Source organism: Rutilus rutilus (genome assembly GCF_951802725.1).
Source record: "Rutilus rutilus genome assembly, chromosome: 15".
Lineage (NCBI taxonomy): Eukaryota > Metazoa > Chordata > Actinopteri > Cypriniformes > Leuciscidae > Rutilus > Rutilus rutilus.
In genome coordinates this window covers 28,775,728-28,802,830 of record NC_140220.1, presented here as the reverse complement: position 1 = coordinate 28,802,830, position 27,103 = coordinate 28,775,728, and the positions used below count along the sequence as shown (strand labels likewise).

The 27,103-nt window shown below is 37.9% G+C and overlaps 1 protein-coding gene across 4 annotated transcripts in view; it reads left to right on the top strand.

The window, feature by feature from the left end:
• The window catches only part of bach2b (BTB and CNC homology 1, basic leucine zipper transcription factor 2b), a 102,036-nt gene that overhangs the window by 57,204 nt on the left and 17,729 nt on the right, over positions 1-27,103 (top strand). For all 4 annotated transcript variants that reach the window (XM_084432542.1, XM_084432540.1, XM_084432541.1 and 1 more), the window contains one exon: positions 10,530-10,784. In XM_084432542.1, coding sequence (XP_084288668.1) covers positions 10,542-10,784 — 243 coding nt within the window. In that variant the 5' untranslated portion in view covers positions 10,530-10,541. The remainder of the gene's footprint in view (positions 1-10,529; positions 10,785-27,103) is intronic.

The following is a 27,103-nucleotide window of genomic DNA, read 5'->3' as shown; positions in this document are numbered from 1 at the left end:
TACAGGTGCAAAAATCTTAGCAACAAGTAATGCCTGCTTTTATATCTTGTGTTGTTTTGTGATATTTCCCAGAGGCTTTTGTAATTATTCCCACCACATCCAGCACCCGTTTTCCCTTAGTCAGTAGAAGTATGATTAAAAAACATGACAAAAATCCACATTCATTCAAAGCTTAATTAAAAACATCTGGCAGTGACTGCAAACAGGACTCCAGATGATGCATTTGCAAATGTGTTTGTTTATATAGTTTTGCCTGACAACCCTGCAGCCTTGCAGTAAAATTAAAGCAGCAAAATAAAATAAAATATCTGTAGGATAAATGTCACAACATAAATAATATCATAAATGTGTCTCAGTTTAAGCATTTAGCACTTAGTAAGCCAAACTTTGCTAGAAGCTTATATAATATACCACACCCAATAATATATTTTTTTCTCATGCACAGATTAAATAAGCTTCTTAGTTCTTCATTTGATCTTAATCACAGAGACCTGCAGGATCAATAGTAATATGAATGTGTGATGCACACTTTCTGGACACTCCCACAAGCCTATTATGCCATTTCATGCACCAGATTTGCACACATGCACAACTGGAAAAGAGTGATTGCCGCTGAGGAGGCATGTGGAGGATCTCCTTCAGACAAGCACACTCGTGCACGGAAAGAGCCAGAATGACTTTCCTTTGAGGGTCTGAAGTATCATTTAGCTTTATTTCTGCAGTCAAGAGTGTTTCATGGAAAAAAATCCATCTTCTGTCATCTAATGATCGAGAACAACGACTCTCAGCATCTCACAAGCCCACTGCATGTGAGAAGGTCCAGAGAGGGTTGTTCCTGCACTGCTGCGCATGAATCAATTTGTAGCCAGTGGCTAATGTTTCAACAAAGCCGAGGAATTATGCTCATTCCAGGCCCTTGTCTTTACACATTACCCTCTGTAACAAGAGGTATTTACTAAGATTCCTACCCAATTAAGATAAATAATTCTAGGAGAGCTGTTAGAGTCCAGCATGGTAACAGTCGAGACGATGAACACTATCAAACGCTGCTCTAAATGTCCATTATTGTCATTCAAGCCCACTGAGACAGAACCATTAAAAGGGCTCCATTAGTGAGTGTGCACTTTTGCCAGAGTATGTGCATGTGGAATAGTAGGATTAGTCATAGACGCTGATGATTAATACCCAGCAGAGCTGGAATGTAATGAGCCATTAAGTCTGTTTCAGTGTCAGAGGGTTGAAGGAAATGTACTACCGCTTTCTAGGCTCAATCACAAGCCTGTACAAGGTGTGTGTGTGCGTGTGTGTGTGTGTGTGTTCACACGTGTGTACTCTGATTGCACAAGGTAAATGGGCTTTTAACAGTTAATAGCCAATAATTACTGGTGGGCAGCAAACCCGTCGAACTGCAGGTTTGGCTTTTTGGTGTCATCACATCTAAAACCGCTACGTAGTTCATCGGATCATTTGCTAAAATGCCAAGTTGAATGTAAACCTATATCATGCTAGGATTTAGTGTGAGGATTAGCATAAAGCAAATCAATGGCTTTTAACACTTCATCTGCAGTAATGGTAAAATGAGTGTTGGTAATGATTATGCAATCGGCTAAACTAGTTACTGATGCTAATGTTGACAGCAGTAGCGCAATGAATCTAAGTGGCCAGCAATTTGAGAAAGGTGTCGTTGGCACTTCCCTTAAGAAGAAAACGTACCATGTAAATAAAATCTGTTTGTTTCACTGTAAAACCATCACAAATCAATGTGAGATTATAAAACAGTGCAGTTGAAGAAGCTTTGCACAATTGTTTTGCTATCTTAATTTTTGTCTTTTAGCTTGATTTTTGGTTGATTCCTTTAAAGTCCAGTTCACTCAGTGGCCATATTACCATCAGCTTTTTAGACTTGTGCAAGTATAGCTCCTTGATTATTTACAGTGACAATGTAATCATGATTATTCATTTCAATTAATATGCTTAATACCGGTTTTCTTTTAATTTTAAAATGTAATTTATGTCTGTGATGCAAAGCAGAATTTTCAGCATCATTACTCCAGTCTTCAGTGTCACATGATCCTTCAGAAATCATTCTAATATGCTGATTTGGTGCTCAAGAAACATTTCTTATTTTCATCAATGTTGAAAAGAGTGGAGCTGCTTAATATTTTTGTGGTAACCGTGATCTTTGCAAATCTTAGACATTTATTTGAAATAGAATTTTGTAACATTGTCTCTACTGTCACTTCACTTTTGATCAATTGAATGCGTCCTTGCTGAATGAAAGTGTTAATTTCTTTTCAAATAAAATCTTACTCTAAACGTTTGAACAGTAGTGTAGATATTTAAAACAAGTTGATTTCATACAAAGCAGGCTGTTTCTGAGTTAATTTACTGCTGTTTAGTTCATCAGTAAATCAACTTCACATTGATCCTTTTAGCAGCATAAATAACAAAACTGTGATTACAATTTTGAATAAATGACACACATAAAACAAGCGATGTGACAAGAATGTCACTCAATCTGTCAGTGGAGCTGTTTGTAATGCGCAATAAATCTCTTATTTACACTGTTTGTCTTGTTGATTTACAGTATATTGGGAAAGATACGCATGTTTTTGATCGAATGAAACTTGACCAAAATCAATGCTGTAAATGATACTTTTCTTGTCGCAACAGCTGTAATCGTAATCTTGATCATTTGTCTGATTTATTGTATTACCCGAGTAGTAACAATCTGTAGAAGTATCAGACTGAAGTGTATTTAGGTCTGTAACTGTGGTCTCTGGATGGAAACCATGGTTACTGTGGTAATTTTAGCAAGGCTTGTGTATGGAGATTGTCACAGGTGAGCTGAATGTTTTCTGTTAACGTAGCAGCGCAGACAGCTTTTTTCTGTCAGAAGTGTTCTGCTCAGCAGCAGAGAGTGTCTGTGGAGTCGGGAAAGAGGACATGCATCACAGAACGCATCAAATGCTGTCATCCCCCAAACCGCAATGTCAGGCCTTCCTGCGGAGCGCATTCCCATTCAGGACAGAATCTGAGCTGTCATTTACTGATGTTAGCTGAGATATTTAAACTGGTTAATGGTTGACAGGCATGGAGACACCAATATCTGCTTTGTTGGCATAGTGAAGCTGTAAAGAAGGCCTCTTGGGGTTTTGTTTATTTTTAGGGTCTCCAAAGAGTTCGTCTGAAATCTGAATAAGCCCAGAGAAGACTGCTCAAGTGCTAATTATAAGGACATTAGGTCAGTGTACTCTATATCAGGAAAATTACTGCTTTGTTAAATGTGGTCATAGAGAGTGAGAGAGAGAATTGGAAGAAGATGATAAGGGCTGTAGTTTAAAGTCCCCCTGTAGTCAATAATTGTTTCATTTAAAACTAATCTTTGATCACCAAAATTACATACAGTATTTAAACGTTTTTTCAAATGTATTTCAAATGCATTCAAATGCGATTTCAAACCGTGTTTTTGTTTCACTGGAGTTTTAAGGAGAAAATACTCAGCAATGGTGTTGACTTATGAATTTATTCATGGTTTGTCTTAAAGCATATTAAAAACACCACATAGACATTTAAGTGTTTATTAAAAACTTGATTTACACTACAGGGGGACTACAAGAGATGAGAGATGCATTCTTCAACAGCTTAAAACTGAAGTGGACAGTTATGTCCGATTTGTGAATAAACTGTTCTTTCGGAAAAACGTGCTACTACCTAAATTTTTCCAAAACTCAAAAAACGTGCCTTTACGTCCAATTCACTGCCAATTGAGTTCCAGCTCAAATGACCACTTGGGGCAATAAAACACCAACAACTTTTATTCCTTTTCACACAAATTATTATTACGGGGCAGCTTATCAATTAATAAATTCTTATTTTAGTGCGATTCCTTGCACGATACTATATTAGACCTGAAAACACTTTTACCATAGTGTATCGTACAGCTTTGCATTTGCGATATAAGTCCCATGAAACACGTCACAACACTCTATATAAGTGCTTAAAGACTTTCAGAAGCACGCTAAAATGACATGGTTGCTTTAGCAAATGCATTTTTATCTCACATTTGCTTTTACTGATGCTATTGGTTAGGTTTACAGTAGGGTTTAGTGTAGGTAGTACATTATATTTTTAAGCGCAATAGAGCATTAACCTTTTAGCGCCACTCACTGGACATTTCATTTCCGGACTGCTGCGAGACGTACAACAATCAACGTAATAAAACATTGCCAGATTCATGTTCATCTGTTTCAGATAAAACTCTTAGCACTTTTAGTGGCATTTAACCTTGTGTCTTGAAATGTGCAAATGTTACTTGATTATGCTACAGACATGCTTTCCCAATGAGCCTGGGTTGTTCTTTTGAATCAGATCTTTTCAATTGAATCAATTGAACCGGTTCACCACACCAGTTTGAACAATTCGTTCTCAAATCAGACTGAAATCAGTCAGGTTCTCGAGTCAGCACAGATAGTCCTTTTCCATCATATCAGAACACCTTGAGAAAACTTGTTCTTTTTACTAGCAATTGGTAACGGAGTCTGTATTGTTGGATACACAATAATTGTTCATTGTTTTGGCGGTATTCATCTCTGAAAGTAAGGCTCCATGCTCAATCGGCTGGTTTCAGAATAGTCCCAGTGCTCTGGTAGTCTTTCAGGCCCTTAAGCGGGCAAAAGTAGAACGCCAGCGACAGCTGTCGGAAACCCATCACAGGGCTCTGCTTTTGATGTGTGTGGGAGTGTTCCTTGCAAAACCAGTTAGCTGCCACAGTTAACAAGATTGAGAAAGGCCTGCGGAAGAAAAAGAAGAAAGGGAACTTCTCGAGGGAACGAGACGGAGCACAAACCCCTTGCATCCCTCAGCAGTTCTAATCGGTAACACGTCCGAGAGTAGTCATTTGTGGTGAGTTTGTGTGCACATGCATCATCCTTTTGTGCACAAAATGCACACATCTGAAAATCACAGCATGGAAAGAAAGCACATTCCAATTTTGAAATAGTGTGTTTGGCATCATATGAACCTTGCAACCACATCTGGAAATATTATTCTTGGAAGACAGGTCATTATATCCACCAAAGGCAGGATAGAAAACATATTTAGAGCGAGGAAAAGAAACAAAACGAAAAACAATAATTGGAGTGACCAGTTGGACTGTTGCTCTAAATGTCTGGGAATGTAGGACACAAACTTGCTTATACATGGGTACAGCTCTGTCAAATCTCACAGTTCGACTCAGTATTTCCTGCACCACTTTTAAAGCAGCGGCAATCCCCCGCTACTGAATCTTCAGTCACACGGCAAAATAAATTGTTGTGAATGAGAGTTTGCAGACTGTATTGAATGGGATGCGATAAAAGGGGCTGTATACTGTGAAATACTGCTGACAAGAAATGTCTTATTATTGAGTTGTCCTCGCAGGCTGCGGCCTAAACAACATACGACGCAACCGGTGCAGTCGAATTCAAGAACAACTGAATCTCATGAAATGGTTCTTTGTTGTGAATCAAAAACAGACTGTTTGCTCTGTTTGTTTTGGATTTGATTAAAAGGACCGGCTCATAAAAGAAACACTAGTTCAGGAATCAAACTAACCTGTTTGTGCTGTATAATCCTAAACCGGTTCTTTTTAGCAAATCAAAAACATACAGCACAAGTAAAATTTACATTAATTATTTTAACCCTTAAGCACTTACCTCAGATCTTTAGTGACCAGGGACGACATTCACTACCCTCCTCCTCATTCATTTTTTAAAGTTAGACATCAGCCTTCTTAGTATTCCTCAATCAATTCATCATAAACTATTTAACAAGCAAAACAATAAAAAAATGATAAAAGAATGCCTGGTTTTCCATTAATTTTTTGTCAAATTTGTATAGGGTCGCTAACGAACTGAGGCTCTGCACAACAATAACTGAATCTTTGATGACTGACTAAAGTGCAAATAAACTTTATTCCACAAGGTAGCAATGTCTGATACACAATGATGAAGTGACTTTCACTCATAGTCACCGCAGGCAGAAAACAAAAGAATAGGATGAATCATCAGCAAAACTTGAAATGGCTCAGTGATTTACTACCGAGCAAGTACTGAATGCAATCAAATATTGGTGGATCTGGTGAAGAAGCTTTCAGCGATCAAAATATTGATTTTGAAGACGTTGAAAATGATAGTTTTAAGAATATGGTTGAGATCACGAATATGAGCCAGATGCTGAATGTACTGGGAAATTAGCTCTAAAGAGGACAGTGATGATGGTATAAAACATCTGCTCAAACTGAACTCTTCCAAGCTCCAAAAGGTAACAAAATATGCTTTAATTTATTCTTCTGTAATTGTTATTCTAATATCAGGAGAGTTTTATATTATCGTGACGCGTAGAGATCCATCCGTGTTAGAAATAGATCCGGGTCGCTAAACACCTGAATATGTAATAATGATTGGCGAAACATTCATGCATTTAAGGGTTAAAATAATTCTTTGTTTCTTATGGATGTGATTGGTGCTTTGCACAGATGCATTATTGCCACCTATCTTTGTCTTTCGTTTTCTTTCTTTTCATGGTAACCACAGTGTCCCTCCCACACACACACGCACATATGCGCGCACACACTCACACACTGCAGTATAGGATCCCTAAACCCACATGCCGTGTGGTTTGAATTTCTGAGACTGACTGAGAGAGATAAGAAAGAGAGGCGTCGGGCCCACTGATTCCATTCTCTTGGTTGAGGAGTTTCCATTTGCGCACACAGCCATTTCCAATGACCAAGGACAACTTTCCTCTTTCATGTTTTAATTTGTGCTGCAGTAAACCGTCAGCGTTCGTCAAGGCTCACGGCTTTTACAGGCTCGCTCTGATTGAAGGAGCCCTACAACGATATCCACCGCATGCAACCTGCCTTGTGGAGCCCAGCTTTGAGGGTTTGCGTCCGTCTGTTTCGTCTGTACGGAGTACACAACCTGCCAATTTTACCCAGTCAGGAGTTAAATCAAGATGACAAGGGTAAGAAATCTCAGGCCTGTGTCTCTGTGGGTCAGAGTTTGCCTAAGGTGCAGTCAGTGGTGGTTGTGGGAGCAGGGAGGAGCGCTGGCTGCACAATCCTCACCGCAGCAGGGCAGACAGGGGCAGCCCTGGCTTCAGCGGGGATGGAAAGAGCAGTGTTGGCTGCCACTAGAGCTCTGTAGGAATTGTTTAGTCATGCACCGATCATTCCGCAAGCAGAAGTTGGCCCCGGACAACTTAAATAGCTCAGTGTGTTGTGGAAAAGACTACTGGCAGAGACTGAAAGTAGAGATTGTGTAGTTTCAAAAGCAGTTTAAATCTGCCTGATTCAGAGCTTAAGCATCCTCTTTTTCTGTATGTCTTTTCATGCTGTGCTTAACCTTGGTTGTTCAGCTTTTTAAACCCCAGGCAAAATGCACTTTTAACCCCGAGCAATGCAACGTTTGTACTTGTAATTCTAGGGGGGGAAGCTTCTGAAAATGTGTGCCACAAAGTATCATGGCTTTTTGGACGAGGTAGCATGAGTCTACCGTGTTTTGTTTTGTTTTTTTACAGTGGTACAACATAAAAAATAATACTTCCATGTATTTTTGGTCCAGTACCAAGGGATTTCTTGGAAGTACCTTGGAGTACCATGTTAATACTATGGTACATGAATTCTAGTATATGGTATATATGAAAGCGTCAACATAATATAATGTATCATTTATAATATAATAAAATAATTCATTATATTTTATACTATGAATATGTAAAATATTTTATTTATATATGTATACTATTATTATATTTGGAATTAGATTTTATTCTTTATTCTTTATTCAGTTAAGTTTTAGCAATTTTGTAATATATCTTTTTTGCTATATTTCTATATACCTTATTCAACTAATATTTATATTTCAGCTTTATTTCAATTACTGAGAGCGATTAAAAATGGTTGACAATAACAACACTGATGTTAACCGTGTAAAATTATTCTGTTCAGTGAGATCTTGTAGCATCGGACAACCAATCATAAACTACACAGTGCTTACCTTATTAATTATGTATGCGCTATGCACAGGCCCATGTCCTGATTTCTCTGAGTCAGACGTGTTCCTGGGTCAAAATATTTTGTTGATCCTGGAACAACATTCCTGTCCGAAGCTTTAATCCTAACCGTATCCCTACACCTAAACCAAACCCTAAGTTATCCGTAAAATCAGAGGGAAATGATAGGTGAATGACACCTCTGTAGAAGCACCAAAGCCTGTTTGTAAGCCTAAACTTGACATAAACTGTAAACGCGTCCTTCAAATCTGATTGGTTGATTGGAATTTTGTTCCAGGTTTAACAAAGATGTGGATCCAGGAACATGTTGCACTTGGTGAAATCCAGTTCTGAATGCACAGTCACTGAACCATTTGCATTTTGTTTAGTTTCAGCATCTGAGAGAATAATGAAAATGTAAACTGTCGTGAACAAGATACCGTACTCTTACATTTTTATTTTTTTTATTTTTTTTAACCATGTAATATTATTAGCCCTATTGTATTCTACTTTGTGTTATTAAAGCAGGTCATGTGCCCATGGCAAGCTGAATTCATCTCAAGTCTCTAAAGTTACTTTTACCTAGGGTTTAGCATGGCACTGCATGGGGTAACAATTTCAAGCCCATCTCTCTCTTTCGATTCTTTCTAAATGAACGGATTTGTCTTGGCTGGTATATGTTCAGAGATCATGCACACCTTGCCAATACTGCAAATAAAATTCCTTGAGAGGATCTTAAGCTTGCGCTTTATGCTGAGGTCTGCTCCTGACTCGTCATATTCAATCTGCACTTATTCAAATCAGCTGCAGGGCGGAATGCTAATTTGAGGTTAGTGATATTCACTTGGCAGCCAGAAGGCAGCCGATCCGACGAGAATCCCCGCTCCCGGTCTGATGAGATTAAACGCGTCGGAGTCATTGTGAGGAGCGATTGTCGAAGGGTTCTGATACAGGACCTGAGGTACGGGGGCAGGACAGGTTTGTGTACACACAATTGATCCAGACTCCTGAGACACTTAAGTCCCTAATCACACATCCACCGGTTGAGCAGCTTTGATGGGTGAAATAAGGGGAAAGGAAAAGGAAAAAGAGCTCAAGGTAATCTTTGTGACTGGATGTCTGAAGATCACATGCGCCAGAATCTCTCTGCGTGCCTCCTACAAAAGAACCGATAGCAGAGACCCCACTGTTTTGACAGCTAAATCACCTTCCCCAGCTAATCTACCACTGTGTGTGCGCATAAGATCATTGTTTAAAGTGTGAACCTGCTTATACGTGGGGGTGTATGTTAAAAGAGAGAGTGTGAATAGTGCGACAGCAGCTGATCCCCACACTGGTCGTGTGGGAGGGTTTGGGGCTTTGTTTTTGTGTGTGGTTGTGCGTTTGCTTTCTGTAGGTGGCATCTTTGAGGAGGTGGTCACGGTGAGATTGTTGAGCCTTGAAGCCAGAATGCAAAATTACCTTGAGAAAACAGGAACACTTTAAAATATGTTTCTGTTGATTAACATAATGCATAGGTGTCATGAACTATCAATAAATAACCATTTTTACAGCACTGACTAATCTAGGAAAAATATTAATTAAATGTATATAATTGATTAAGTTTATACCATTGCTCATTGTTAATTTGTTAGTTCATGAAAACATATTAAAGTGCCCCATTATGCTTTTGCGAATATTACCTTTCTACCTTATTACCTGTAAAAGGTCTGCAAAGTTTTAAAGATCAAAATGCACAACAATTAAAGTTTTTGTCTACTAAAAGAAAGAATCAATTCTGAACTGCCGAAAAAACTCGTCAGTAATTAAAGTCTCACTTCACCTACATAACAATGTAACAAATTAGCATAATGCCAGCCTATGGTGTTCATTGGCTGCTCATGAACGATGTCTACTTTGACCCGCCCTCTTACACTAGTTGTAGCTGAGGCCTGGAAGAGTTTGGTTCGTGTTGTCGACATGTCAATACTCTTAGCCCTGCCAGTTCCCTTTGAATGCACTTTAATTGATATGAAATAACCAACACCAATTTTGCTGCTCTCTGTGAATCAAGTGCTGAGGAATAGTATCGTATCGTTCCGGATACGTGCTGTAAGCAGTAGACCACTCACAATAGGCTGGACTGTCTGACCAATCAGAGCAGAGTAGGCTCTCGGAAAAAGGGTTTAGAGAGACCAAATGTTAGATGCACAAATCACGACAGTCACTTACAAGCTGCTTTCAAAAGATCAGAGAACTGTGTGCAATGTAAACACAAACACTTCCATCGGTATTAGATAGTCACTTCAATAGTGCACCTGTCTTTGATTTCATTGGCTTATGTCGCTTATACCAGATAAAACAACTTCAGATTTGAAATGTATTCCCTTTCTAGCTCTCCAAAGCCTGAGTGTTAAATTTGGACCAGGTTTGGATGCATTGTGTTGCACTGCTGCGGTCATCTGGATGACATAAGTTGACCCCGCGATGTCTGTCTGTCTCTTTCTGCACAGGGTGTGAGCGGTATGTCCGTGGATGAGAAGTCTGAAGCTCCCATGTACGTGTATGAGTCGACGGTGCACTGTACCAACATCCTGCTGGGTCTCAATGAGCAGCGGAAGCAGGGCCTGCTCTGTGATGTGACCGTGCTGGTGGAGGGGAAGGAGTTCCGCGCGCACAGGGCTGTCCTAGCGGCCTGCAGCGGGTACTTCCTACAGGGGTTCGTCACCCAAACTGACAATGAACTGGTTCTCAGCATGCCAGAGGAGGTATGAAATAAACACATCCACATTCACAGATTTTAAAATGTTTTGTTATCATGCACATTAATGTTTTAATAATGTATTGTTCAAAAGTTCGGGGTCAGTAAGATTTTCCTTTTTTTTTTAAGATTCATTTTTATTCACCCAGAATGTATTAAATTTGTACAAAAGTAACAGTAAAGACATTTATGTTACAAAATATTTATACTTTAAATGCTGTATATGTAGTATTTAAAACAGTTATTTTAATTGTATTAATATTTCACAATATTATTAAAAACATCCCAAAAAAATCTTACCGACCCCAAACTTTAGAATGGTAGTATATGTTATTGGTAAGCTTTTAAAAGTCTGATAGAAAAGGTATTGCTAGGAAAACAAAATTGTGGCATGGTCTTCCATGCATCAGCTTTTTTAATGTATAAGGTATGAAAATGGCTATATGATCACTGTACATAAATGAATGACTATAATTACCACTCATCACCTGTCTAACTACCATATGGCAGCAGCCATTATTTTCCCCATCTTTATGAGCAATAGCCATGTCTCTCCAACACGCACTCATGCACCTACATGAGTTTGTGTTCTCCCACAGCCCAAAGTGCACATTTAATGAACTAGCATCTATTGCATTAACCCTCCATCTCCACTCTCTGGTCCATGGATCCAAAATTAAGATGCAAAGTTTCTTGAAAGCAGAGCATTTGCATAACAAATGGATGCATTTATTATGGTTTCTGTTACGTAGCACAGTAAGAACACAGTGTGATTTTAATGGGATGTACTTGATCCATATCCTCCTTTTAGCCTGTCAAGTAGCTATTTAGTGTTTTAATGACATGTGCATACATTTAAAGTCCGTAACAACTGTTTTAAGAAAGGTGCTTGCGCATAAAATAAAAATGTTTAATCGAGGCTGAGTTTTCAAAGAAGCTAAAGTTTGCGTAAGCTAGCAAGCAGCTAGAAAACAATTCATGTAGCTATTGGTAAACAGAGTAAAATTATACTGATACTCTAATACTGATAATAAGACTTAGTTTAGAGACTAATTTCAGATTTAAAAAGTGACTGTAGTGACAAGCATTATTTTAGTTAGCAAACCGTGTGTTTCATTAGCATCCCACTGTCTCTGTCCTGACTGATGGCATACTTGCTGATTTACCACATTGATGGATAAGAGAATTGAATATTATAGAGTGCAACAGTCTGGTTCCGGAAGTAAAAATTCCATTCATTTTCTCCATAGGGGAATTCATTTTTAACAATAACTTGTTGACGCCGCCAGTCCACATTATTTGAAGTAATTTTTTAAATCAAATATTTAACATAGCAAATATACATATTTGTGTGCATAAAATGCATATTTTACAATAAATGTAAAATATATTGTTTCAGTGTATATAACTAATGTCTTTAAATCAGTAGTTTCTACATTCCATTCTTCATTGTACTTCAAATCAAAGTTTGTAATGTTGTAATGACTTATAAATCGGACTGTAGCAATCTATACCTCTAGATGTTTTAAAGCAATGTGATTGATTCATTTAATGAAATGTAACCATTAAAACGGTGATCCAAGCCCAGCATTGGACTCCAAGGGCATGCTGGGATTTTGCAATCGCAATGCACATAACCACAGAAATGCATGTACACACACACCCCTGCTTTCCAACTTTTGCAGTGATTGAGTTTTCCACAGGGGTGTTAATGTGACATAAGAACGCCTCCAGTGATGTATTCACACCTCTGCTCCTATATTCTCTCTCACATGCACATGCTCAGAAGTGGGACACTTGTAATGTGGTTTACGGTGGGCGTCGACCAGTGTTATTGCTAACAATTAACAATTGAAGTTTATTTTTGGTAACTGAGTACTGTGGAAGTAAAATAACATATAAATATTAGATAAACTTAAACTTAAAGTGAAAACTATAAATCTTGCCTTGACAACTAGCTGAAATAAATACGTTTGTTGAAGTACCAAAATGACTAAAACTGAAAAATACATTAAAGCCATCTAGAAATTTATTTTTTAAAACTAATAAAAATGACAAAAGCACATAACCAAATCACTATTACTGAAATATAAAAATAAAAGGCAATTTAAAATATGAATAAATAATATAATAAAATATATAAAACAGTAAAATAACAATGCCAATGACAACATTAGTGATGAGTATGTATTTATTATCTTATGCCTGTCGAAGAGTATTGGCATGCCCTTGTTCTGTGATAGAGAAATGTTAAGAATTAGGAAGGAACATGTTAACAGGTTTTTCTGTGCATAAATATAGTGTTTAATACGATTTAATGGATTTCTAGAGACTTCCAGCTAATTGGAATAATTCTTTCATTCACATCTTGCCTCCTCCATCAATTATTCATCAGTCTCTCATTCTCATACTCAGGTGTGAGTGTGAACGAGGAAGGAATTGCGTCTTTCAAAGATTAAAAAAAAAAGAGTCTGAGGATTTAATTGAGTGCTTATCTTCGCCTCAGATGTGACAGAAAATGTCTCTTACTATTAATACAGGTAAATGTCATGCATACTCCAGATAAGTTTGTTTTAAGGCTTTTTTCAATAGCACAGAAAATTGAGGAGCATTTCAAATTTTTTAACCGGTTTCTTTTAGTAACAGAGCCTTCTGTATTATTTTTTTTGTATAATAATGGATGATTTGTTTTGTCATGCTGATTCAAAGTCTGCAGCTCTTGAAAGACTCAGGCGGTGTATCTGCTGTGCCGTAAATATGTATAGACTTTGTGCTTTGTGCGCCGCAGCATCCAGTGATTTCAGCACAGCATTCAGGGTTTGCTGAACATCGCCCCCTACATGTCACATGAGGCAAGTGAAGGCAAAGAAAAATGGGGGGTTTAAGCTGCGGTTGGGGGTGTGCTGGTGGGGTGGTTGATGAAAAAAAAAAAATCCACTGCAGATGAAATGTGAAACAAAGAGCACTGCCACCTCCTTCTCTTCCCCTCTGCAACACCCCCCACATCCACCCCACCCCTCCCAGATGACCTTGTTATTGTTGAGTCGTGGGGACCGCATCGGGTTAGTGACATCATCTATGTTAGCCAGCGAATGTTGAGCACAGGGGGGGAGAGAGAGAGAGAGAGAGAGAGAGAGAGAGAGAGAGAGAGAGGAGGGGGGGGGGGGCTCTTAATCGGCTCTTTGTTGGGAATCAGATCATGAAGAGAGACAGAAAAACAGCTTCAACCCCCTACGGAGATGCAAAAAAAACCAGTATTAGACTTCCAGGATTCCAATACGAAGAGATCCATGAAGAAATCACTGTCTGTACTTTCTGCCATGTCTTTACACAAAGAGATTTTCTTTGAAGCTTTTTAATGCCTAAAAAATGAATAATGCATAGGTTGTATTTGTACGTCTGATTATGATTATCAGGTTAATATGGTTATTATGTCAGTAGTGGTTATTATTTGACTATCACAATAGAGGTTTTGCTTTGATGACGGTCTTGGATTCCCTCCAGCCACAGTCATTAAGAGACAAACCGCACATTAGATCAGTGGTTTTCTAATGGTTTCGCTCTTTTACAGATTTTATATTGGACAACTAATGGCAACCCAACACCGTACCAAAATAGTTTTTGAACAAAATTGACATTTGAATTCTATTAAAATGATCATGAACTGCATAAGGCACAACAATATGCAAAATTGTTAACATGACATAGGTTGAGGAAATGAACAAGTGATTTGCCAGTCTAACACATGGAATAAACACTGGGCCAAATATTTTCTTAGTATTAATTATTACCAATTGACACATGAATTTGCATCAAAATACCATAGAGTTTGATTGCACTGCCTTTGTCTACATTAAAAGATAATGGAAGCTTTTTCTCCCCTTTTAAGGTGATAATCCTACTTATTTTGCTATGCAAGCTTATTTGCATACATGATTACTTGCATTTAATTTTTTTATACTTATGCAAGCAAATACATTAACACAGTAACAGCAAAAGGTGAACCACTCATAAAATTAATGGGAGAAGTTTTGTAGTTTTGGCAGCTGATTGGTTGGTTGGTTGATTGGTTGGTTGCTCATTCGTTCGATTGGCTTCATGTAACTCCGATTCTCCAATTTTATTGCAGATCTGAAATATATTGCAATTTAATCTTGGTAAACACTTTCAGAGATTTTGGTCTGCACTTGTATTGTAGTTAAAATGCAAATTAACGACATAAAAATAACTGCCAGTGGGTGTTACCAAGATGGCAATCTACCAGTTAGATACTCAGATGGGTGTGAATCGGTCTCATTAGCTGGCGCTTTAGCAGTCGAGCGCTGTCAGCACCCTATGAATGGCCATTCGCCACATGATGAAACCGTGCGTTAGGTCTTTCTCTGTCAGCTTATATCTCTTTTAGTTCGTTCTTCATCTGTGAATAAGACACAGTTCGGCATAAACAGTATTAAGTGTGACTAATTTTCAAGGGAAACTGATTCACTTCTCTGTTCCTCTATTATATTCCTTAATCATATAATTTGCCGTACCCGTGTAACCTCTGCTGATTCAAGTGATTCTCTCTTCTGTATTATTTTGTGACACCACCCAGCTCATGTTTTCATCCCTGGTTCATCTCTGTCTGTCTTTTTTTTTCCCCTCACTGCTCCTCTTGTGACTCATGCATTACTTTCGAGAGTTGTCTTAAAGCTGTCATGTAATAAAACCATCATTCAGTGCACTTATTATGCACAGCTCTCTGGAATACTTAGTTCTGGTTGGTTAATCGCATCATCCAGTGGTCCGATATGTTCTTATATTTTTTTTAATATAGTGCAACAGTCAGGTTCCAGATGTAAACATCCCATTTATTTTGAATTGAACGTTAACTTACAAACCTTTTAAAAAAGACCTACTGTGAACTATGATTTTATGAACCATTGTTGAAGCCATCAGCCTAACTAATTTTTTAAACAGTCATTTAAACAGCAGAATTCCTGATGCAACACTGCATTACCCATAGTTCTGCAGAGAAATCTCCACCAATCACAAAACGACAGCAGAAGAACACTTTAGCGCCCACACACTCGCATGAAGCACGGACTATTTAAAGATTTCTATGCATAATATGCATATCTGCAAGTCTGTAAATTCTGTAAACCAGTAGTTTTATATTGCCCCATCATCTTAATTTGATTGTCATTTTAAAATGCTTCATGGATTGTAGTTCTTTCCCTCATTAAAACCGTAAAGTACACAGTCTTGTACCTTTTGTATTTTTGTCCAATTTTCAAATGATTTTTTTGATTCGTATCAGGTTTGTAATATGTTGATTCTCCTGATAACTGGTTGGATGGGTTCAAGGCTTATAACTCTTTAACGAAGACTTTTTTAAAGCCCTATGGGAAAAAATGATGGGAAAAATACTTCAATAACCAAATAATATCTTGTCACACTGCAGATTTGCTCGCTCTTGTGTTTCATGCAGACGCTACTGGCGACATCATTCCTCTCATGGACATTCCTCCCAAATGACCTCAGAGGACTCCGTATTTACTATTAAGGCCATTGCACACTGAGTCCGAAATTTTCGTATGCGTTTTTTCGTGTTCGTCGCAGTAAAATTCGTCACGCACAGAAACCTTGCACACTGAGTCCGATTATTAAACCTTTGCGGAAAAAAACGCAAAAAATACTAAATGGATTCGTCAAGCAGTGAGGATGAATTTGTTGCCCTCTTTCTTCTTAAAAAGAGAAAAAGAAAGAGGAAATATTGGGTCCATCCAATCCTGAGATTGCGCCGAGAGGAAGGAGAGTTTCACCTCCTTATCAAGGAGTTGCGAAATTATCCCAAACGATTCAAAATTTACCTCAGAATGTCAGTGGAACAGTTTGATGCTTTGCTAGCGATACTGGAGCCACATATTAAAAAGAAGACCACCAATTTCCGTGAACCAATCGATCCTGAACAGAAACTGGCAGTATGTCTATGGACGGACACACACACACACACACACACACACACACACGTGGCCGGAAGAAGCGCGGGGCAGACAGAACAGCTGTATACAGGTTATATTTTATTCAGTGTCTTTGTAATCCGCATTTTGTTTTTCATACAGTACTTGTGCTTCAAGACGAAGTGTATCAACTTGTCAGACGTCATTCTGGATTTTGTCGTTCGCTTGTACGGTGGCTCTGAATTTTCAAAAAACCTCACAAAACACTGGCTGTGGATGCGAAAAACGCAGAAAATCGAACCCAATCCGAATTTTTCTTTTTACGGACGAAAGTTTCGTAGACAGTGTGCAAGCATGATTGACATAACATGAGGTCGAATTTTTTTTTTAACGTGCGAAAATTTCGGATGCGAATTTCGGACTCAGTGTGCAATGGCCTTTACTGTTATAATTTTGCAGTGTTAAGGCCATTGCACACTGAGTCCGAAATTTTCGTATGCGTTTTTTCGTGTTCGTCAGCAGTAAAATTCGTCACGCACAGAAACCTTGCACACTGAGTCCGATGCGTATTTATTAAACCTTTGCGGAAAAAAACGCAAAAAATACTAAATGGATTCGTCAAGCAGTGAGGATGAATTTGTTGCCCTCTTTCTTCTTAAAAAGAGAAAAAGAAAGAGGAAATATTGGGTCCATCCAATCCTGAGATTGCGCCGAGAGGAAGGAGAGTTTCACCTCCTTATCAAGGAGTTGCGAAATTATCCCAAACGATTCAAAATTTACCTCAGAATGTCAGTGGAACAGTTTGATGCTTTGCTAGCGAAACTGGAGCCACATATTAAAAAGAAGACCACCAATTTCCGTGAACCAATCGATCCTGAACAGAGACTGGCATGTCTATGAACGGACACACACACACGCGGCCGGCAGAAGCGCTGGGCAGACAGAACAGCTGTATACAGGTTATATTTTATTCAGTGTCTTTGTAATCCGCATTTTGTTTTTCATACAGTACTTGTGCTGCGAGACGAAGTGTATCAACTTGTCAGACGTCATTCTGGATTTTGTCGTTCGGTGTACGGTCGTACCGGTGGCTCTGAATTTTCAAAAAACCTCACAAAACACTGGCTGTGGATGCGAAAAACGCAGAAAATCGAACCCAATCCGAATTTTTTTTTTACGGACGAAAGTTTCGTAGACAGTGTGCAAGCATGATTGACATAACGTGAGGTCGAATTTTTTTTTTTAACGTGCGAAAATTTCGGATGCGAATTTCGGACTCAGTGTGCAATGGCCTTTAGTCTAAGCTCAAAATACTCCACTTGTCAGTGTCGCTACTTCTCGCAGAGCTGTTATACAGAAAATTTTTGTACATTATAATGGACTACTTTGTTCTCAGCAGAAGCTTTTAGATAATATGCAGGTAATATTATACAATAAATGAAACTAAAATCAATGTTTTATGTCCACTTGCGTATTTATTTGGCGAGTAGGGATGGGACGAAATATCGTTTGACGAAATATCGCGATACAAAACGTGACGAAACGCATCGAGGTCGAAAAAAATGGATCGCGAAATAAAGATAGATGGCACTGCTGCATGATTTGCGTAGTATATGTAATAAAATATGTATATTTTATTGACACTGGAACAGTATGCATTCAAAAAGAATGCTTATTTAATTCAATAATAAATATTACAAAAAGTTGGCTTTAGCTGGATTCGAACCCCAGTCTCGGTGAGCACCTGCAATAGAAAACAGTGTAATATAAATGCGTGATTTTCCCACACGAAGAAACCGGAAATTGTATCATAAGACCTATGCTGAGGAAGACATATCTCTGAACGTCACATTTCACCTTTTCTTTTCGATTTTCTGCGTTTTTCGCATCCACAGCCTGTATTTTGAATGGTGTTTGACAATTCAGAGCCACCGTGCAAGCGAACGACAAAATCCAGCTGTTCGGTTCTGTCTGCCCAGCGCTTCCGCCGGCCGTGTGTGTGTGTGTGTCCATACCTTAGACATACTGCCAGTCTCTGTTCAGGATCGATTGGTTCACGGAAATTGGTCGTCTTCTTTTTAATATGTGGCTCCAGTATCGCTAGCAAAGCATCAAACTGTTCCACTGACATTCTGAGGTAAATTTTGAATTGCTCGGGATAATTTCGCAACTCCTTGATAAGGAGGTGAAACTCTCCTTCCTCTCGGCGCAATCTCAGGATTGGATGGACCCAATATTTTCCTCTTTCTTTTTCTCTTTTTAAGAAGAAAGAGGGCAACGAAATCATCCTCACTGCTTGACGAATCCATTTAGTATTTTTTGCGCAAAGGTTTAATAAATACGCATCGGACTCAGTGTGCAAGGTTTCTGTGCGTGACGAATTTTAAGGCTGACGAACACGAAAAAACGCATACGAAAATTTCGGACTCAGTGTGCAATGGCCTTAAGACTGTCTGTAAGCTATGCCATGCTGTCATTCCGTACACCACATCCAACACATCCAACATGAACCACCACCTTCAACGTCACCATAATAAAGTTGTTGTTATACAGTAATATTTTTTTCTTTTTTGATATCGTATCGTGACGTATCGTATCGTGACCCTGGCATATCGAGGTGCATCGTATCGTGAGATTAAGTGTATCGTCCCATCCCTAGGCGAGTAGCTGTATAACAAGCAGGATAATGTACAGTCATTAGCCCATCATTAGAGAAAGCCTCCTCCTTCTACCTGTTTTCCATTTTCTGTTTTTCGCCGAGTACAATTTATTTTAATGCAGTCCTTCAGAGCTTGATTGGACTTGACTATTGATGTATTCCAGTGTGTGTGTGTGCATAATCGAGTCCCGCAGCTGTGCACTGCAGCTGTGTCACTGTGATTCAGCATTGCTTTAGACAGCCAGTGTCGGTTTGTGTCTATGTTTATGTATGTCTGTCTCGGGTAGTCTGATTCAGCACTAGTCTGTACAGCGACCTCAAACCACCTCCTGTTATAAAGTTTACGGTCCTCCACATGGAGCCACTTGTGAACAGCAACCACATGAAATTCAGCACCATTGCAACACTCTCAAACCAAAATATATACACATACACAATCACTGCAAAATACACATTCATCAAAACACATAACTAATCACAACCCCTACTAGATTGATTTGCAAAATATCCTCATTCCTCAAAACCTGAAGGACCTTCCTTCTGAAGGGGGTCGTTCCATTTCGGCTTGGAAAAGAGATTTCCTTCTCTTAAAAGGGTCCTATTATGCTTTTTTCACTTTTTCAACTTTAGTTAGTGTGCAATGTTGCCATCACAGGAATAAATTGTACATTTTAACATATATCCGTACATAATTGTAAACGTTAACGTATATTCAATTAGAAAACGTTTTTTTTTAAAGGCAGCGGCTATTTACACTAAGTGCAAATAGCGATAGATGCTATTTACACTGTGTAAATAGCAACTAGATTCTATTTACACTAAGAGAAAATAGCATATTTTACAAATAGTAAGTACAAATAGTGATAGCTGCTATTTACACTAAGTGAAAACAGCGATAGATTCTATTTACACTATGTAAAAATAGCAGTATTTTCTTTGCAATAAGTGGAAAATAGTAGTTAGATGATATTTATACTCATAAATAGTGGCAGATACTATTTGCACCTCCTTGTTGTTGTAGCCTACATTAAACGGTATGCAATAATTATATTAAAATATTTATTTATTAAAATTATTAAATGGATGCCGCCTTATTGGGACAATAAAGCCCTCAAACCTACCCCTAACCCTAAACCATAAACACACGTTAGACACTTTATTTCCACTTTTTCTAATATTTTCTTCATTTTTTTGTGAAAATAAATGCCTTTCTGATCTGATATGTGATGGGAAAAGTGAAGTAGAGCGAATTCCTCAAAAAGTGGATTCGAACCTCAGGTCGATTTGCATAGAAAAATTTCTGCCACGCACCTTACTTAGATACACAATCTAGTGTCTTCTGTAATTTTGTCTGCCCCAACCAGACATCAGTAGGCGAAGTTAGTGTAAATAGCATTTGCCAACAAGGTTGGCTATTTGCACTTAGTGGCAATTGTAATAATACATAAACTAATATATATATATATATATATATATATATATATATATATATATATATATTACATTTCAAGTTATATAAATTAATGTAAGCTAAATATATTATGAATGAAAATGAATTAACAATAAACAATATTATATTTATTTAATTAGTTATAGTAATTGATCTAACCTAAAGTAATACAAGTATAAATATGTATTGTTAATTGTTAGTGCATGGTACCTAATGCATTTGTTAATGAATTTAACCTTTTTCTAAAATGTTGCCAGTCATCGTTTATTGGTTTACTTTTACATGTTCTTTGTATTTTTGTAGAATTATATTTTTCTGCTTGGTTTTGCTACTGAACTTTTATAACTAAATTTCTGTGCTACTAGCATCACAATACTAATTTTACTGTTTCCAAACAGATTTCTCAAACACACCCCCCTGTTGGTTATTAGTCGGACCACATCATATACAGAAAATGTCACATTTGAGAGAAAGGCTAAATGTTTAACAGGTGTTACGGTTAATTGGTGATATACACAAACATAGTGAGAGGCTTTTGAGCAGGTCAGGACCTGGCTGGGACGGTCGAGGGGGTAATCCTGAGGGATAGAGCAGGTCAGGGAGGAAATAACAGACTACATAAATGCCATCACGAGACTATCACACATTTGCAGCCTATCATGCAGATGGAGGGAGATCTGTCTTCTATCACAGCCGGGGGGGTTGGGCTGCGAGGGAAAGCCAAAAAGAGAGGAAGTCCGTCTGTTAAATGGAAATCTCAGTAAGAAGAGAAATAATTCGAGAAGAGGGAAACAAGAGTGAAAGAGTCTTAAAGGCCAGAAGACACAGCGACGTCTAGCTTTTAAAGACAGAGAGGTCATGTCCTTTTCTCTGTCTGGTTGTGTATCGTAAACCTCATTTTGAGAGGATTATCCAGTAGAGTATCTGATTTAATCCATCGCACTATAGGCAGGGCTAACTCTAAATCTGTCAAGTGTTTACCGTCTGCTTGTGACTTTGTGTGTGTGTACATGTCTGAGATGTTATACAGTGGACACAAAATGAATTTGGGCACCTTAGACACACATAAAGTCTGTATCTGAAAACAAATGTTGCAGAATTAACTTAGCTATTTTTCCAATTACTTTTAACCAACTGAAATGGTGTGTGTGTGTGTGTGTGTGTGTGTGTGTGTGTGTGTGTGTGTGTGTGTGTGTGTGTGTGTGTTAGTGTTTTTCTTGGTAAACCCTACTTTATGGGGACCATCAGGATAGTAATGCCAGAAATGTTTGACCTTGGCATTTTTTTTTTTTTTTTTTTTTTTTTTTCTGTGAAGGTTGTGTTTAGGGGTAGAGTTAGAGTTAGGAGATATATACAGCTTGTATTATACAAATCATTATGTCTATGGAAAGTTCCCATAAAACGTAAAAAACTCAAAGTGTGTGTGTGAGAAAGAGAGAGAGAGAATTATAATTAGCTGTTTGTGGGTCACTGATGTACAAGATGTCCACAATAAAGAAAATAGCGTAAGGAAGTGAAATTGAAAGGAAATTCTTGAAAATGAATGAAAATGTTCCTTTAAATTAACTTCTTAGAAATTAATTGTTCATGTCTTTTCTATCAAAGTATCATGTCCTGTTTTTTTCTGCATGTTGTTCACATAATTGTGATTATGTGGACAAAACCTTTCACATATATATATATATATATATATATACTGTATATATATACTTTTTTTTTATATAAATAAATATTTTAAAAATAATAATAAAACGTTATGCCGAATTTTTATTTTTAAGAATTTTATTATATTACTGAGGTTGTTTTTCTTCATTATGATATCAGGACAGTCATATCACCCTGACATTTTGTATTTTATACCTCAAAAAAGAAATACAAGCTCATCATAAAAGAGGAGTATTCACATCACATCAATGTGATTAATAGTTAAACCAAAAACAAAAGAGCATTGAGCCTTACATTATCCTTTCATAATTTTTTTTGACATTTTCTTACTTTTTATGCAGCATTAAAATTCTATTACATCTTATTACATGTGGTATTTGTGGCATATTTGAAGGTCTGTGTTTCAAAGCCTGCTGAACTGCCTTGCTCAATTTAGTGTTCGAACGTTCAAATTGCCTATAATGATGGCTAAAAATGCTGTCTCGGTAGGTTCTAAAGCACAGTCAATAAATGCCCTTACCGTAGCCCCGCATGTTCCAGTTCAGCGTGAGCCGTGACTTTGTGCTGCACCGCGGCTCATTTGATTGTGTCTGCATGTGGAGTTTAATGTCAGGTTAGTCAGCAGATTTCATATCGCAGGCGCCCCGTCTTCAGTAGAGGTTTTGTATTTTTTCAGACAACCCTGTACACCCTGCATTCGGATCTTTGCCTCATTAACATTCATGACATGCAGGAATTTGGCGGAGCAAATTTACATAAATTAGCCGTCTCTGCTACTGAGAGGGGAAAGGCAGAATATCAAAGAGAGAGGGAATGAATGAACGAGAGGGCAGGTGTGATGGGGTTTATAGCATTCTGCAACCTTTTCATGGAAGGAAACGCTTGGCACAATTCCCGAATAGTCAGGAGTTGTCAGGATATATGATACACAATTCACGTAATTTCCTGCTTTGTAACAATATGACCCTTTTGAGGCCCAGTGAGGGAGAACAGTCTGTAGTCGGAATTAGCATAAATGTCCCAGATCTGTCGTGGAGATAAATTTGCTCCTTTGTCTGTTTCCCACATAATAAATGTTGTTAACAGGTCCAGTGGCTCATATGTCAAAGTCAGTCCCTTAATGAGCTGCAATTGTGCTTTATTTTTCCTCTTCTGTGAGCACATTTTATCTTCTCTTTTGTTGTTTGTATTCGTAGCGCTACGCGGCTAAAGTGATAGTTCACCCAAAAATGAAATTTGCGTCATCATTTACTCAACCTCATGTCAGAATTGTGAACAAAATCATTTTGAATAAATCGGTTGTTTCAATTCACAAACCTTTCTGAATGGTTTGTTCATGAATGATAATTCAAACTGAACCAGTTTTTAAGTTCAACTCACCGACTCGATGGTCCAGTCACAACGGTTAACAGCTCACTGAAGGGAAAGATTGTCGTAACAAAACAGACTAAATGTTTGTCTATTTTAATAGTGAGATGAGGGAGAGTAAATAATGAATGCATTTTTATACCTTTAAGCCTTTGTCTCAGACCATATCCCCCATCCCCCATCCCATTTTAATTCTAACCCCTCCACCTTTTTATTCCTTCTCTTTTTCATTCCTTCATTCTCTCACTCCCTTTCCATCCATTTTGCCTTTCTTCTTTCTTTTTGTCCACACCCCTCATCTCTCTTTTCATCAGGCTGATGGTGTGTGTCGTAGAAACACTTGTAGTGGCAGTCACAGATGGTGCAGCCGATGCTGCTGATGTCAGCTGAAAAACACATTTCAGCACTTTTTCCCCCAGCAGAGAGAGCTGTTTGTCAGCCGTAGCCTCTCCATACCTTCACACCCCCAACATCACTGTCTCTCTCCACTTTCAGTCACAACCTGGTATGTCCAATTGGATCTGAGCCCATTATAGAGCACTACAGCTGCATAGCTTGAATATACAAATGTGTCCGCTTTTTAATGATGATCAATATATTTGCTAATTATCCATGTATTTGTTCCTCTTTTTTTTTTTAGCCAAGGAAATTTAAAATGTAACTAAAACAGCAAAAATTAACACTAAAGGATGAATAAATTAACACTAGGAAGAATACCGAATCACTTTCAGCAATATTCAGCTACATTTTTACTCAAACATTTTAATATATGAAAATTCCTATGCAGAGAAACGTTAATTTAAATGCTTCATTTAAACAGTTAATTCAAATTGACAATTTGAACTGATTCTTGGAAATGAATCGAACTCTAATTGCTGCTGAATCTTAAATCAGAGACGTGATTAAAATATTGAAAATAACGGAAAGAAGAATTGCATCAAAATCGTCCGTAATGTTTCATTTTTATATCTCCAGCTAAATTATATTCACTAATTTAGGGGTCTTGATTGATAAGGCTGCACTGACTGCTTTAACCATTAAAAAAAATCCACTGTATGTTTGAATGAAATCTCTCCCTCTTTCTGGTTCCTCTTTTCTCTCCTAAGTGGACACACTTCCTATCAAAGAGCCATGATCATCCCATTCACACACATGCACACTCTACATGCCATCCTCCCCCACACCCATACACACTGTACACACACATACAATACACACTAGCACACACCATCCCCCACAAAGATTACGAGTCAGCAGCTTCCTCTCAGCAGTGACTGATTGGCGCTGTAGTGTTGCCAGCAGGCAGATGAGCCTCTCTCTCTCTCTCTCTCTCTCTCTCTCTCTCTCTCTCTCTCTCTCTCTCTCTCTCTCTCTCTCTCTCTGTACTATAATGCGTCTACTGGACACAGACAGCCCCGGATGACTCAGAGTCAGTAGTCATCAGTTTTGTTTGTGTGCATATTTTGTGGATGCTTTAGAATCCTTTGTTTGTGTATGATTGCATGAGCATCTCTGAAGGAGATGGAAAATAAATGTGATCTATCCATTCTAACCCTTTCTTAAGATTTGATCTGTTCTTCATTCTACTCTTTGTAGAATGGAAGTCTATAAATGTGAAGATTATCATACATCAGTATACATATCTCTGGAAAGCATTTCACAGTCAAATGTTTTGTATAATGACAAGCAGTTTACTGTTTTCCCTGGCAACCAATCTCCTATAACTGTGCTTGTTTCATATCTTTGTATCATTCTGCTGTATCTTTCTTCTCACACAGAACAATCATTTTGACTCAAATCAGTGTTTCATGAGCATTTATTTATTTATTTGCAAAAAAGCCATATAAAAAGGAGGATAATGTACAGTCAGCTGATCATTATTACAAAATAAACCCCTTCAGAAAGATTCTGATCAACCTGTCTGGGTTTATTTTGAGTTAATATCCAGTTGAAAATATTTTTTACTTTGTCTCTATTTCAAATTTACATTTAAGATTAAAGTTTCAAAACAGAACCAAAGCCAAAAGTTTAACACCGTGCTTGTTCTGCTTTTCAGACACTGGTATTTCCTTCTCAAAATATACAGATATAGTTGATTATTAATAGGATTATTACAGGAAAGAAGGCTTGAAATGGTACTACAGAATTCTTGGAATGTGCACTTTTGTGTTTGACTTTGCTATAATCAAAAAGACATCAGTTTGCTTAATCGGGAGTCTGTATGTTGTGTGTGTCTAATTTGTTTCACATTCCCCACACTATAGTAATCAGCTGTGTTTCAACTCATTGTAACAGAAAAAGCCCTTTTAACCTCAGACTTGGGTTTTCCCTCCATGCCTTGGCCCTGACTCTAAATAGTTTTTTCCACATGGAAAAATCTACTAAACAAATTATATGGTTCTGGTTTTATAGTAGGAAAGAGATAATCTGCACTCCCTTCTAACCACAAAAAAAAAAAAAAAATCATCTGATGATAACATCTATGAAGAGTTAGCAGTTTGTCCCTATCAACAAAAGAAACAAACTCATAGTAAACAGTGTCTTGTCCTCATTCATTGAACATAAAGTGTTGATCTCATTCCCTCCCATCTATGAGCACAAGTTCACTTGTGCTGTTGAGCACTTTACGTAATTGAGGGAGAAGAGAGAGCGCTTTGTGGACTGAACAATGCTGACCCAGATCAAAGTCCAGCCATTGTAATGTGTCTGAGAACGAAGAACCACAACACCTACATCGATGTCTGTCCATGACGTTTTGACTCCAGCATAGCACAGGCAGAGTCTGACTCACTGTCAGAGAAAGAACACCATTTGAATAGCTGTTTTGGCATCTAAAGCTCTTGTGAAATGATTTACTCAGCTGCCACAATAAGAAGTCTTAAATTATCTTCATTTGGAGGCTTTTCTCTGCAAATATTGATAAATATGATAGTTTGCTAGTTAATTAGTAGTTTGTTATTACGCTATTACTAGTCTGATTTATTAATTAGCAGCATTCCATTCAAATTCTGTATTTGATTGACAGCTCTAGTTTACAGGTGAGACTAGAGAGTTATAGAACCTATGTTTACAGGTTCCACAAGTTGCTTCACACCTGTGAAAAGAAAACCTGTGAGCTTGGGTTATTATTTTATTATTTTTCCTTGTTTAAATTCACTTACTCGTATGCCCTTACAGCGCAAAGACCACAGTGGGCCAGCCAAGCTTTTGCAGGCTCAGGCATTTACCTAATTATCTAGCAT